We start from the raw sequence: 15,897 nt of genomic DNA on the forward strand, positions 1-15,897 counted from the left end.
TGTTGACAGACGGGGCCCCGCCCAACGGGCAGTTTCAATTCCCCCCTCAATTGTATCCATTCGCTGTTACAAAGATACGCTTCGATGGCACTCCTGATTAAATACTCAGCGACAGCAGTAAGTACTAGCTTTAATACAAAACAAGAGTATTTAAAACCTCTTCACTTTATTTTAATTCAACGCGAATCGAAAGGAATTTTGTTTTGGAGGGCTGGCTGGGGTGTCAGTTACCTTGCTGACTGGCACCGCTTTCCTCTCAAATGGGCAAATGGAGATTTCAGATCCTGAGGCGGTGTTTCCAGTGATTTATTCTTTAATCTTACGGCTGCAGTAAGCAATGTTATTCGAATAGATTTATGGGTTTATTTAGGAGGCTGGGGAGGGAATGTGCAGCAGTTTAACACGGTGTTCTTCTTTGTTTATTTTTAAACCGTTCGAAGTTTCTTACCCCGGATACAGCTGCCGCCTGGTACTGTCTTTTGATAATGCCAGTCTCGTCCATATAATTTAATATCGACATGGTCGTGGTCACTGGGGGGAAAGTCAAGTTAATGCTGTTTAGGAAGAGCAAGGATTACGGTAACCGAAAAAGGACATATATTTTGTGATTAAACATTTCCATTTTTGCAAAACGGCCATGGAAGCGTCCAAATAGGTGGGTTTGAGAAATATACAAGTGGGGGAGTGGGGGGAAGAGTACTGTTCCGCAGAGGGCTCGTTATCATATTGCTTGACTGACGATTTACATGTCTCTGACCGGTTGGTCAGGAGGCGAAATAGTTACTGGAATTTTGTTCATAATCATTATGCTGTGAACTCCACTGGGTACTGAGTGTATCTTCTACACACAAGACCCTTAGGGGACTTGATAGGTTGAATGATTAAAAGATGTTACCCCCCTCGTGGGAGAGACCAGAATCAAGGGAGATACAGTTTAAAAATAGGTCTCCTATTAGAGGAGATCTTCTAACCCTCTCGTTTGACTGTGAAATTTTCTTGTAAAATGTGAGGTCTGCAGATGCTGGAGATCAGAGCTGAAAATGTGTTGCTGGTTAAAGAGCAGCTGGTCAGGCAGCATCCAAGGAACAGGAAATTCGACGTTTCGGGCAAAAGCCCTTCATCAGGATGAAATTTTCTTCCCCACAAAGCAGTAGAAGCAATGTTATTGAATTTATTCAAGGTAGAGTTAGATTTTTGATAGGGATAAACGGGACCTTAAAGTTGAGACCACAACCGGACATGCCAGTGGTCGAGCAAGCTAGAGGGGCTGAATAGACTAGACTAGACTTACAGTGTGGAAACAGGCCCTTTGGCCCAACAAGTCCACACCGAACCGCCACCCACCCATACATTTACCCCTACCTAACACTACGGGCAATTTAGCATGGCCAATTCACCTGACTCGCACATCTTTGTGACTGTGGGAGGAAACCGGAGCACCCTGAGGAAACCCACGCAGACATGGGGAGAACGTGCAAACTCCACACATTCAGTCGCCTGAGTTGGGAATTGAACCCGGGTCTCAGGCACTATGAGGCAGCAGTGCTAACCACTGTGCCACCGTGCCGCCCAATAGCCTTCGCCTGATTTAATTTTACATGTTTGTGCTTATGAATCGTTGAGGACCAGAATGGGCCCGACTGCAGTGCCCAGGCATGGTTGAATAGCGTGCTGACAATCAGATTTTCGACTCCCGTATGGAGAGTGAGAAACCAGGTTGTGGTAGTGGAAGGGTGATCACAAACTGAAAACCTACTCCAGTGAGTCAATATCTTCAGGAGGGGAGAAAAACAGACACTCACCGAAATACTGTGGCTACATCAAAATAAAAATACTTTCAGAACTCCCTGAAATTGGTTTCATTTTGACACCCAATCCTTGGGGATATTAGTTCATCTCTAATGTAGCTGAGTAGAGATTGACTTTCTGTAAGTTAATTTATTATCTTTCAATTAGGAAGATTAGTGAGTTCCAGGAGATCAGTTAATTTTCTGTAATACGTCTTTTGTTTAAAGAAAGCATCTGTTTGTAGAGCGCTCTTCACGGTCCGAATATTGTTCAGTGGTCGAGTCAATAATAGACTGACGTTCCAGAGAATAGAATCATTCCAGCACAGAAGTCCATTTGATCTTTACTGACTCCCGCTAATGTGCAATTCACTAGATGGCTCCCTCCCCATATCCATTCACATTTTTCCTCCTCAGGTATTTAGACAAATCTACAGAGAGAGAAAGGCCACTCTGCCCACTGTATGCGCCGGAGGAAAACTTAATCCCGTTTTCTAACATTTGGAATGTATCCCCGGAAGTTGTGGGAATTCAAGTGTATATGCTGGACCTTTTAAGAGTTACGCGTTCCTGACTCCTTAAGGCAGCGAGTTCCAGACTCCTGGATGAAAATGCTTTCCTTGTTCTCCCCCTCATCCTACCAATCATTTTAAACCTATGCCCTGTGATACTGCAGTTAGAGCCGACTGTCCTGCTTGCTGGTAATATGATGATTGCTGAGCATTCCTGATGGCCCAGCTATAAGCTGTCACCACGTAGCAGGAACAGAGAGAACGTACATTTCATTACTGTCTGCATGTTTGTGAGCTGCAAAAATAGCAACTGCCTTTTTCTACACCGTACATCAAAGTAGTCCGGTCTATGTGAAGTATTTTGAATTGATTCCTAAAGATACAGAAAGCTGCAGGAATGCAAGGATATATCTGTTTCGAGCAATCTCAGTACCGTCTACTCTTATCAGGAACTGTGATTTCCGACAGTGATGCTGATATCTGTAACTAAAGTATTCCAGCTGTCTGCCGAGAATATTGGTGCAGTAGAGAAGACGCTGTGAGCCGGTTTGCCTTAAGATTGTGGCCTTTCTACATTGCAGTTGGATTATAAACAGTTACTGATGTTTCAGGGATGATGAGATCCCATCTACAAAGTGAATGTATTGCTTTTGCTCTTTGACAATGTTTTTCCTTTGGCTAAATGTTGTTCCTTCTCCTTCTGGTGGACTGCATTCTTGTTGGTTCTGTAAGCACATTCTGGCCGCTGACACTACATCTAGATTGTCACACTTCGTTTTATTTAGAATCCAGGACTGAGAGTGTGGGCTCATTATCTAGTCATATTGGCATGTGCAAAAACAACTTATACAGTGTTGTTGATGTAATAAGACATCACAAGTGCTTCACAGGACAATTATAAAACAAAAGCAACACCATAAAACATAACCTTATAAAGTAAGGGAAAGGGGTGATATGGTTAGAAAAAATGGCATTAGTAATCCATAACACCATGCCAATATTCTGGGGCCATGAGTTTCCCATCATAACAGAGAGTGAAATTTGAATTCAGTACATTCTGAAATAAAGATATGGTCTAAGGGGCACCACTGGCATTTGTCATAAAGACCTGTCTGGTTTGCTGTTGTCCTTTTTATGAATGGAAATTTGCCATCCTAACCTGGTCAGGTGTGCATGTGGCCCTTTGACTATTAATTGCCCTCTGGGCTATAAATTCTGACTCACATCCTTTGAATGAATATTCAGAAAAAAAACTTAGGTAATCATAAGGCAGTATTAGGTCACATGCTAAAAGCTTGGTCAAATCCTCAAGGACAGCCTTAAAGAAGGAAGGTAGAGAGATGGAGAAGCAAAAGAAGGGAATTCTGGAGCTTGAGGACCAGGCAACTGAAGTTACAGCCACCTATAATGGAATGATTTTAAAATCTGGAATATACAAGAGGCCAGAATTAGTTGAGTGCAGATATCACAGAGCCTTGTGAGGCTGGGAGAGATGGGGAGGGGAGAGGACGGGTTGAAAAGTTCAGGAGTGTGCAATTTAAAAGCAAGAGTTGAAGAGTGTGGTACTGAAAAAGCACAGCTGGTCAGACAGCATCCAAGGAGCAGGAAAGTTGTTTCAGGCATAAGCCCTTCATAAAAGCAAGGCCAAGGTTATTCTGGCATTATCTGATGTCTGCATATGTACACATTCCAGAAAATTTCCTACATACGGGGGAGAACCCTGCCTGACTTTTGATTTCTTAGTAAATTGAGAATCATCGAAGCTAAGTAGTAGCATGTTTACCATTGTTGAATTGGGTTGACTTAGTACATTCACAGGCTGTAGCTGGTGTTTTGGCTCAGGATTACACCAGATGGTGTTTAAATCTGGAGCATTTTAACTAATCCATCACTTACATTTAATAAATCAAGTGCAGTAAATCATACAGTTTAGGAAAGGCCTTTTGGTACATCTGGGGTATTTTTTTTATTTCAAAAATATTCTTTAAAAAACTTTGTATATGTACATATTCACAAACACAATGCATTTCTGTAAAGTAGCATGTCAAGGAAACAAACATTGGAGTTTGACTCTATCCAAAAACGAAAGACGTCTCTTCGAGCTACAATACTATAGTTTCATAGGTTAATGTCACAGCTACGCTTAGCCCAATTTTCAGCCTTAGGCCCTTAGCCTGAATGTTATATTTCAAATGCTCATCCAAGTACTTTTTAAAGGTTGTGACACTTTGAGTGCAGTTCATTCCATTGATTTTAGCTGAAATTTGCACTTTGTTCCTGATGGTAATCTTGGGTGAATAAGAGGTTAAGCTTATTGTAACCAATACTGCTGCATTTGATTGAAGTATGACAAAGGACCCACATCAGTGTCTTAAACCCTTAATTGGATTGCAGTTCACTTTGCAAATTAAATCTAATCTTTCTGTAGATACTGTTTTCACTCTTGAGAGGGACCACCTTGACTGTTTACAGGTTTAATGAAAGATGGTCCTGATTTTACCCTTCAATTCCCGGCAGGTCCATGGAAATTTTGAAATCTGGAGCTTGCTGGTTTTGTTAGTTTGCAACCTGATCACTGCTGCAATACTGCCCTAAAACGTGAGCATATTTTGAGGGAGTGCAGAGGTAGTTGCATTTTGTGATCAGGATCATTTTTAACAAAAATCACCATGAACAACTAACATAGCCAACCACAAATGTAGCAAAGAAATTCTTGGTGAGAAAATGAACAAGTGCTGTGAAAGGAAATGGTCAAGCACAAAGTTACATATCTGGACTTTATGGGATGTTGAGGTTGGGGAGATCAAGGAGTGGTGACTGGAAGTTGAGATACTACTGATTGTGTATCGGAAAAAATGTCCATATTGTCATTGTACGTTCTTTTGCCATTCAGCTGGATCAGAACTGATCTGTATCCTAACTTAATCTATGGCCTCAGTTCTAGATCCCATGGTGCATTTGTCTTACAAAAACCTACCAATCTGTTATGAAATTTTCAATCTAACTAGCCAGAATAGCTATTTAAGGAGGGAGTCCCAGAATTTCACTACCTTTTATGAGAAGACGGGTTTCCTACATCACCCAAAACAATCAAATTCCAAGTTTAACACGATGTCCTCCTGTATTGGGAATTCCCCACCAGAGGAAATAGTCTACATCTATGCGACCACTTTGTTTTTTTCCAAAAATCGCATTAAATGTCTCAATTAACAGAGTAGGGAAATGGAAACCATGAAAGCATTAAAGAAAGGAGGAGTAGGTCACTTGCCCATTGAACCTGTTCCACCACCGAGCTAGATGGTGGCTGATTTTCCACCTCAATGTCACTTTCCTTCATTTCTCCCTGATATCCCTTGATGTCTGTCTTAAATATAATGAAAGAATTAGGTTCTCCAGACATTTTGGGGCAGTGAATTCTGAAGATTTAGTCGCCTCTAAATGAAGAAATTTCTATTCATCTCAATCCTAAATGGCCTACCATTTTCTTTTCTTGGGATATGGACATCACTGGATAGACCAAAATTTACTGCCCATCTCTAATTGCCTTCATATGGCGGTGAGGTTCTCCCTTCAGCTAGATGTAGTCCTGGCAGTTTCAGTACACCCACAGTGCTGTAAAAAGGGACTTCTAGGATTTCAACTCAACAAATGTGTAGGAATAGTGATATAGTTCCAAGTTGGGATGGTATGTGACTTGGAGCTGAACTTCCAGGTGGTGGTATTCAGGTGCATCTGCTACTCTATTCTAAAAAGTACAGGCTATGGGTTTGGACGGGTCTGTTGAAGATTCCACTGGTGATTTTGCTGAGACTGTGTCCCCAGTTCTAGAATCTTTTTCCAAGGTAAAAATCCTGCTTGGCTCAATGGGGTTGATGCATTGTAAGAGTATTGTCTGTTTCAATAAGATTACCGCTCAATCTTCTAAACTCTAGACCATACAGGCCCTGTATCTTCAAACTCTCCTCATTGGACACTCCTGTCATGCCTGGAATCTTTAAGGCAAGTGCAGCTGGGCAGAAATTGCCAACAAGGAGGAGCAGGTTATGAATCCCCATCACAAAAATATGAGATAGGTGGAAGCAGGTCATGGTGGGATTTCAGTAATGTCAAAGTGTTCTTGGACAACAGAAAGTGATGAGTTGACCTACTGGTGTTTGCAACATCAGAAAGGTTTTGATGAATTGGACCAGATCCTGAAAAGGTGTGAAAAGAATGTTTTTTTTCTTGCAGGTGAGTCCAGAGCTACAGACTTCTGATTTAAGGGTCCTAATAAATTATGAATCACCGTTTTAGGACAGGAGGGAACTTCTTATGGAGGCTAGTGGCACTTTGGAACTGTGTCTCAGAAAACATCAGAGATTGGGATCATTGAACATTTTTACAGTGGAGGTAGATTCTGTTAGACAAGGGAAGGTAGACAAAAATTTAGAATTAAAAAATAAAACAAAACAGATGAGCCACCATCTTATTGAATGGAACATGGTTGAGGGACTGAATGGCGTACCTTAGCTCCTAATTCATCTGCATATTTATAAATTTATTCTCTCTGTTGAGTGAATAAAATGAATTCAAAATCATTGTCAATGTTTTATAGGGAAACAAAGGAAATATATTTTCACTGCTTCTTGGGAACTGGAACCCTAATTATAAAGGTGATTGACGATGATTTCAGAAATAATTTTAAAACCGAGTTGGATAACGAACCTAATTATGAACAAATGTGAGGATCAGCACAGGCAGAATGGTATGGATGGCCTATTTCTGTCTGTACATTTCCTTAATATCACTTTAATGTGAACAGTTTGCTTAATTTAAAAAGCAAATGAGACCTCTGTGCCTGAAATTAAAGACAAGCCACCTGCTACAAGTTGGCAAAACTATCCTGGGAGATGACAGAAGCAGTGTCTCATTACATATCCCTTGGCCAAGTCCACTGGGCCTAAGTTGCTCAACTTAATCCTTTTGTAAAGTGCAAGTCATTGCATAACAGTCACACAGATTTTTATGCCATTGCTTCTTCTCCCTACCCAATCTCTGAAGATATTAACTTGTGCTCGAGGGACAGAAAGTCCTGTAATACAGGATCCAAAGGTCCACTTTGGATCCTGTATTAGTGCACAGACGAATGTGAGATTAAGTTGAGAGCTGAGCAGGATAAAAACGCGCGGGACTTTGAGTACCTGAAACAAACTGCTTTTGTAGTGGACTATTTTTTCCCAGGATGGGGCAACCAGCCAATCAGGACACTTGTGTCACATATCAAAGTTAATTCTTATCCACTTGAGTAATAGGAGCTCAGAAGTATCATTGCTATAGGTTGCCAGAAGTTGTGATGTAAGGATTACAAAGTATAGATTAGACTTTATTTCCTCAGGTCATGTCATCCTTCATATGATTTTCACCAATACAGCTTTGAGAAGTAACTCAATGTTAACTGGAAATCACAATTCCTTTATTCAGCAACGCAAAGAGTTAATTTTGACATGACAAATAATTGGTATTATTGGCTGTGGAATTTATTCTGTTAGTGCAGTCAGTTTCTCTTATGGTGAACCTGTGTACACTTTTAAATTAGTAGGGCAAACCAGGCAGAAATCTGAACTGATGTCAAGAATTGAAGTTCTACCTCAATGTTTTGTGGGATTATAAAGCAATACACAAGTTGGTTTCGCAGGACTTTATACACAAAATCTTCATTTAAAAAACATTGTCATGAGTTCTCGGCCTTTATTCTGACATCCAAACTGGGATCTAACTTGGGAATAGGTGTCAAGTCCAAAAAGCTATATCTCATTAGCATCGCCCTGAAGGTAAACGTAAACAACCACCTAAAATCAATCAGAAGTAGGAATCCTGGATGATTGTGTGTGTGCCAGTTTGCCTTTCATACAGTCAAGTTCAATGGTCCCACTCCCAAGTATAGTCCCAGGTGAAATGAGTTGATCCAATGAATGAAAATGCATCTTGTGCTTTGTATGCTGTTTAATTTTGGCCTGTTGTATCTCCCCACTTTTGATTGCCCCAGCATGCTTAGAGCTGCCTAACTCCTAAGCACTGAAATTTTCTAATTTTCTCCCTTAACATCTAAGATCCCTCTTTTAAGACACTCTGAAAACATATGTTTTTGAACGGTCATCGGCTCTAATTTCATTTTGTGTGGCTCAGGATCCAAATTAGTTTGATTTTACTCCAGTGAACTGTCTTAAACATTCTCAGCTGTAGTACAGGATATAGCTGAGTCACGAGGGAAGAGGAGTTTGAAATACTAGATAGGGACATTTCCCTGCAGCAAGTATCTCACATTACTTGACTATCAAGGCTACATTAGAATAGGTACAGATGGTACATTTCCTGTGCAGTACCATGGTAATATTACCAAAAAAAAGAGCTTGCAAAGACAAAGAAGCTTTGTTCAAGTCCTTAATGAAATACGTTATTTCCAATGAGTGCTGGAACCTGCTAAGACATTCCACTAATATTAAAAGCATCTCTATACTTGTGCCACTTCTTTCAAATGATTGCATTCAGGGCTGGTGCAATGCTATGGAATTCTGAATTTGGGAATATTTTATTCCGAGATTATTATATTAAAATACAGCCTTCATCCTTGCAAGGCATCAGTAAATGTACAAAGTTAAAAATCACACAACACCAGGTTATAGTCCAACGGGTTTATTTGGAAGCACTAGCTTTCGGAGCACTGCTCCTTCATCAAATGGTTGTGGAGTATAAGATCGCAAGACACAGAATTTATAGCAAAACTTTTGTCCAACACCAGCATCTCCAAATCATCAGTGAACGGTCAGACTGAATGTGTTGTAAAAAAAAACTGACGTAAGCTGAGGCTCTTGGTGTGTCTAATGCTTGGTTGCTACATAGGAGGGTTGACAAAATATTCAAATATTTAAATAATATTTTGAAACAACGGATTCAAAATTTCTCACGTTCTCTGAGTGTTTTTGTTTCCTAAACGGTTTTTAATTCAAATATCTATAAAGCCAAGAAGAGTTTAAAAATTTGAAAGGATGGGACAGGGTAGAAACAGGCTGTTTGCAGTAGTTGAGATGTCAAGAACAAGAGCTAAAATTAAATGTTAAAAGATTTGGAAGAGAAACCTAGTGAAAATGTTTTACAAATAAAATTCCTGAGTGTGTGGACTTCACTGAAGCATGTTAACACTGAAGACTTGGATGGGGAATTAGATTGGTAAAGGTGATTGGAGCAATTTGTTTGTATGAATGGTAAATGCTGACAATAAATTTAAACTGACCAAATGACTGGTTTCCATGTTTTGATTTCTATAAATCATTCAAACTACTGAAAACTAAACCTTTCATGAATTGTGCACTTCAAGGTGAGGGATGTTAGAAGGTGGAGAAAGTGAGGACTGCAGATGCTGGAGATCAGAGCTGAAAATGTGTTGCTGGAAAAGCGCAGCAGGTCAGGCAGCATCCAAGGAGCAGGAGAGGCTCAACTCTGAAACGTCGACTCTCCTGCTCCTTGGATGCTGCCTGACCTGCTGCGCTTTTCCAGCAACACATGTTAGGAGGTGGAACATGAAGTCTTCCTTTCCCTACTTTTGCCTAAAGTGATCTGCCATCTAAATGAAGACTTTAGGCTCTCCACATCCACGTTATATAATTTACCTACTGAACAAACCTAGGAGAAAGTGAGGACTGTAGGTGCTGGAGATCAGAGTCGAGAGTGTGGTGCTGGAAAAGCACAGCAGGTCAGTCAGCATCTGAGGAGCAGGAAAATGAATGTTTCGGGCATAAGCACTTCATCAGGGATCTGAAGAAACCTGTCATGAGATATAAAACCAACACACAGAAGGGAAGCCCCTGAATTCACTATTAAATGACAACATCTACAAAAAAGATCCAGGATTATCTTTCTCATGGTATGCTGGACTTTCAGTTTTCTAGATTTGCTGGGTACTTCTGTTATGACCCATAAACAAAGCACCGAGATCCAGGATAATATATCCATTAAACACAAACCAACACTGATAACAAGCAAGCAACTAGATGAATAGATTCCAGATGCACCATGTGAAAATCTAGCACAGTAGTGTGCGAGAATAAACTCAATCTCTAGAATGAACGGTGTCTCCAAGCCAAGTTAACATCCCTCTGACTTTCTCAGTTATGTTGTCCTCATCTCTACAAGTTTCCAAATTTCCCAACTCTTTCTGGCACCTGTACCTTCCTTAAGTAACAGGTTTGCCTCAGAAATTGTCTGTTCAAGTCCAGCTCCAGAAATCAAGCAAGTGACCTAGGCTGACCCCACTGCAGAAGTGAAAAAGTTCGAATGTCTGTCAGATAATATGATTACCCTGGCTTTTCTGGGGATGTTAGAAGATCCCAAAGCCCAGGTTGGAGAAGAGCAACGAGTTGAACCAATGCTGTTTCCTCAACTGACATAATTGTTCATTTATCACATTGCTGCTTGTGAAATCTTGCCTTCTCTTTTAAAACATAATAGCTATCATGCTTGCCTATCTAATGCTATTTGAATGCACTTCATTGTAGGTAAATTATTTCGAGATGTTTGAGTTATTTGTAAGATACAACAGAAGTCATGGTTTTATCAGGTGTCCGATCATTGACAATTTGTAGTTTTCTAACTGCCCAAATCGAGCAAGATTGTTACCCAGAGATCCAATGTCTGGTTGCATTTTGAAATATCTGCTAAAAGTTGGGTTTCTTAGTCTGCAGAGGTTTCATTTGTACTTAACCCTATGAGGGATGGATTATTTGTTTCTGGAGGTGACGAGTTTTGCTGGGTTATGTGGTAACATTTGTTTTCCAACAATAAGTGAATGGATGAAAGGTAACAATGAGTAAGAGGAGGGTGACTGTAGGGTGACAGCAGCTTGCATCAGAATTGTGTAAACTAGCTCGACTCTTGGGCAAGTATACATGGAAGGGGCAGCGCTTTTTGTTTTTTAGAAACATTGATTAGGACAAGATTTGTTGAGTTTCTCAACCTATTGAGCATATTCATTGCCACAGAAGGCTGTGGAGGTCAGGTCATTCTGTATATTTAAGACAGAGATAGATAGGTTCTTGATTGTCATGGGGATCAAGGATTACAGGGAGAATGGGGTTGAGAAACTTATCAGCCATGATTGAATAGTGGAGCAGACTCGATGGGCTGAATGGCCTAATTTCTGCTCCTAAGTCTTATGGTCTTATATCTGAAAAATACCGAAAATAAAAACAATGAGGAGCCATAAGAATATTTAGTCATTCTAAAATCAAATACTTGGTAAACTGTCAAGTGTATCTGGTAGAGTGTATAATTTATACACTTAATTTCAGTAATTTATTATCAAATGGAAAAGAAATTCAAAAACAGATCTACAATGAATTGTTTTTGACTCTGTTAACAGTATAATTTTGTCATTTAATGCTTAAAGCAAATTAACTTAAATAAGAAGTGCTGAAAATTCTCAGCAAAGCTGGAAGCATCTGCGGAGATTGAAATAAAATGTCACTTTAGTTCTGATTAAAAATGTTTGGTGTTTTTCGCTGTCCCCAGATGCTGCCTGATCGATATTTCCAGCATTTCCATTCTTGTATCCGATATTCAGCATTCCCAGTATTTTGCTTTCATTTTAAATATTAACTTTGGTCTAAATATTTCAAATCAATTTTTATCGCTTATGATAAAAACTTGGCATTTGATAGCACATTTTGAATAATGTATTACTAGTTAAATTAATAACAGTAATGGTCACAACCATAAAAGTTATTCCACAAACCTAAGGCATTATCAATAATTATAGTGACTATATAACTCTCAGATTTACTTAGTACACACCATGTTTATCATCAATCAGTGAAATCATGAAGTGCAGCATAATGATTAGCCTGTAATCCCCACAATAAAAAAACCCACAATTCTTGATGACTTAATTTATCTTTAAGGCTTTGTTTCATGTTAATGCAATTGAACTGGAAAAGGTCAGGGGCAGGCACATAAAGATCTGTGTGTGGCTCCAGAACGGCAGTCTCTTGAAAGGTTAGGAAGGACATTACAGTTGCTTTCTTAGTTTTAGGCTGGATTTATTATGAGCACAGGCCCATGTTGAGCAAAACAAGGTAGCCTAATGCCCATTTCAAGCATGTTCTACTGATATTTCAAGAAATTGAGCAAAAAACACCCTGACCAAAATTAGGTTTCACTAGCCTATGCCAGCTTTTAGCATCCCCACTCACTGTTAACTTGGAGCCAAGTTATAGTCACTTTTAGCGGGTTTTAAGAAGATTTGTAACTCAGGTTGAGGTTTTGAATGTAGGTTTGCTCGCTGAGCTGGAAGGTTCATTTCCAGATGTTTCATTATCTTACTAGGTAACATCTTCAGTGGACCTCATGGGAAGCAATGCTGAAAGTTATTGCTTGCAATTTATATGTTTGGGTTTCTTTGGATTGGTGATGTCATTTCCTGTGGTGAAGTCACTTCCAGTTCCTTTTCTCAGGGGGTGGTAGATGGGGTCTAACTCGATGTGTTTGTTGATAGAGTTCTGGTTGGAATGCTAGTCTTCTAGGAATTCTTGTGCATGTCTTTGTTTGTCTTGTACTAGGATGGATATATTGTCCCACCAAGTGGTGTCCTTCCTTATCCGTATGTGAAGATACCAGTGAGAGAGGGTCATGTATTTTTGTGGCGAGTTGTTTATGTATCCTGGTGGCTAGTTTTCTGCCTGTTTGTCACAGTCCTTGCACGGTATTTTGTAAATGACGTTAGCTTTGCTCTTTTATAGTCACTTTCTTTTATCTGTATCTGGGGAATTTTACCTCAAAAGTGCAATAATTCTGATGAGGCAGACGTTGGTGCAATTATGATATTACTATTGCTTCTGTGCTATAAACTAGAGTGAGAGAAGAAATCCTATTAGTTTACATTTTGCTGATGACCATTCAGTGACAGCAAGTGCAACTAACGAACAAGCAACTCCAATTACTTGACTGCACTGTTGCTATATTCTGACACGTCAATTTGGTGGTAATGCTATCTTCCAGATACAGGGTGCATCTAATTGTCTTGAAGAACCTACTCTTTATTGCCGTCCCTCCATATCTGTTGGTTCTGAAACGGCACCTACAAGTCCCAGAGACTCGTCTGCTCCAGATATTCTGTCTGCAATCTGTCAAAGCTTATTCGTGCATTATAGATGTTGGTGTAAATTATTCACTCCAAATGTTTCCTTGATGCAGTGTAATTCAGTTCAGAAAAAGCATCACACAAGAATTGATTTGTGCATTAACAGCGCCTTCACAGGCCATATCTCTCTGAAGCACATAGTGCTATAATTGAGATTATCAAACTTTAAAAGACTGGGGCTTAAAAAGATAACACTACTCTCACAGCTCTGTGTTATACTTGGGGGTGCATTTATCTCCAGCAGAACTGGAAATAATATCAGCAACACAAACTGCATTCTCATTTCTTGGGAGAAAAATTAAGAGGCAATTCCAATGTCTGATGACTTTATTTCTAATGTAAAATATCTCAATGTGGAAATGCAGAAACAAGTGCTAAAAGGATAAAAGCATGGTATCTGCACAACCTGATCTTGGATACTTGGCCGAATTTACGTTAGAACAGTCAGCACTTAGGCTGGTGAAAGCTGAATGGTCATTTGGCCAAGTTGGAGTAGACAGGTTGCGGTTTGTGGACCAATATCAAGATAAAAGCTGGTCAATAATTTGGTAAACTAATACTGAAACTGCTGCTGAAATGACCTATGTTGGTTATACTGTGAACAAGCTACAATTAACATTGCCATTCAAACACAAATACAGCACATCGCAGTGGTGTTCTGACTTGCCCTTCTACTTGATGTCAATTTTCTGAAATGTTGGCCTAGGACCAAATATTTAATATCTTTGACTGGATTTAATCTCCTACTAATAATCATGGGGGAAGGTAGATGGGAAATTGTCAGATTCATTGCTGAGCTCATCCATAAAATGCTCATCAATCTATTATTAGGTGTGATGTTGGGAAAATTGCAATTTTAACTTAGGAAATACTTCCCGTGTTATTCTGAAATGTGGAGATCAAATCAACTGATCAGCCAACTACCATTTCCCACACCCACAGTTTCATTATTATGGTATTTTTGAAAGTATGGTCACGTAGTAGATGGCGGAATGATAGCCTCAGAGAGTCATAGCCATAGAGATGTACAGTATGGAAACTGACCCTTTGGTCCAACCTGTCCATGCCGACCAGCTATCCCAACCCAATCTAGTCCCACCTGCCAGCACCTGGTCCAAACCCTTCCTATTCATGTACCCATCCCAGATGCCTTTTAAATGTTGCAATTGTATCAGCCTCCACCCACTTCCTCTGGCAGCTCATTCCATACACAAACCATCCTCCATGTGAAACCATTGCCTCTTAGGTCTCTTTTATATCTTTCCCCTCTCACCCTAAACCTATGCCCTCTTTCTGTTCCCCAGAGTGGTGTGGCAGGGCTTTTGCACATTTCTGTTTAAGGCAGAGGTAGGTAGATTCTTAACTAATGAAGGGTCAATGGTTGATGGAATTAGGCAAGAATGTCAAGTTGAGGCCACAACCACGATGTTACTGGTTACTTAAAGGCCTACTGCTGGTAACTTGTTTGTTTATAGGTGGAATAACTACGTTTGACATCTAGAGAACCAACTTTAGTCAATCACAGATGATCTTGTGTCGCATTTCCAGACTCAAAAGCTCTCAAATACTAGTCTATTAAGGAAATAGAGAAATTTTTACTTCATTGTTAACTCAAATCCAGATCACAAACTTAACATCTAAAATACACTGGTGCAGAGTACCACAACTGACCTTAGTGACCCATAGGATAAAATTGCCTGATTTTCATTACTTTGCAATGACACTGAATGACATCTTTTGGAAATGGTGGGCAAAGATGATCAGTGTCGTCAACATTAGGTTTGGCTCTTCTCAAATTTAGGGGCGAGAACAAACATTAATGCAAAGAATGTCAACAACAGATAATGTGGCAACATAGGTGAGCAAACCTACTCCATTCAGACATGATGCAGCAACTTTGATCAATTGACATGGACTAATCATACAATATTCCATTGACATCTCTTTCAAGTATTGTCCGCATTTTGAGAAAATTCCTCTTTAAGGAAAACAAGCAGAAATTTAGGTGACTGCAGTACCTCATGAAACTTAAACGTTTTCAGTTAATTCCCACAACTAATTTATTCCCTTTAACCGTGAAATGCTGCAGGCTTCTTTCATGTTTGTGTTTTACTGTTGTCATTAGTTGGTGGAATATATTTTCTTCAGGATTAGTGATGCTGGAAGAGCACAGCAGTTCAGGCAGCATCCGAGGAGCAGTAAAATCAACATTTCGGGCAAAAGTCCTTCATCAGGAACCTATATTTTCTTCAGTTCTAGTTACCCTTCCTGTGACGTTTAATTCTGGACTTGAATTCTGGCACTCTACAGTTCAGACAGAACTATGCAGGTGAAGTTCTAGAAGTTGTCTGGCTTGCTTTGGGAAGTAGTTCTTTGGATATGATTATACACTAAAAATGGAGCAGAAACTATTTTAGTGTCAGATAAA

The 15,897-nt window shown here is 39.8% G+C and overlaps 1 protein-coding gene across 1 annotated transcript in view; it reads left to right on the plus strand.

The window, feature by feature from the left end:
• Positions 1 to 27: 27 nt before the first annotated feature.
• LOC132834375 (kelch-like protein 25) overlaps positions 28 to 15,897 on the plus strand; it is a 30,844-nt gene continuing 14,974 nt past the window's right edge. The window contains exon 1 of the mRNA XM_060853218.1: positions 28 to 117. Coding sequence (XP_060709201.1) covers positions 85 to 117 — 33 coding nt within the window. The 5' untranslated portion in view covers positions 28 to 84. The remainder of the gene's footprint in view (positions 118 to 15,897) is intronic.

The sequence above is a fragment of the Hemiscyllium ocellatum genome, chromosome 39, assembly GCF_020745735.1.
Source record: "Hemiscyllium ocellatum isolate sHemOce1 chromosome 39, sHemOce1.pat.X.cur, whole genome shotgun sequence".
In the NCBI taxonomy this organism is placed as follows: domain Eukaryota; kingdom Metazoa; phylum Chordata; class Chondrichthyes; order Orectolobiformes; family Hemiscylliidae; genus Hemiscyllium; species Hemiscyllium ocellatum.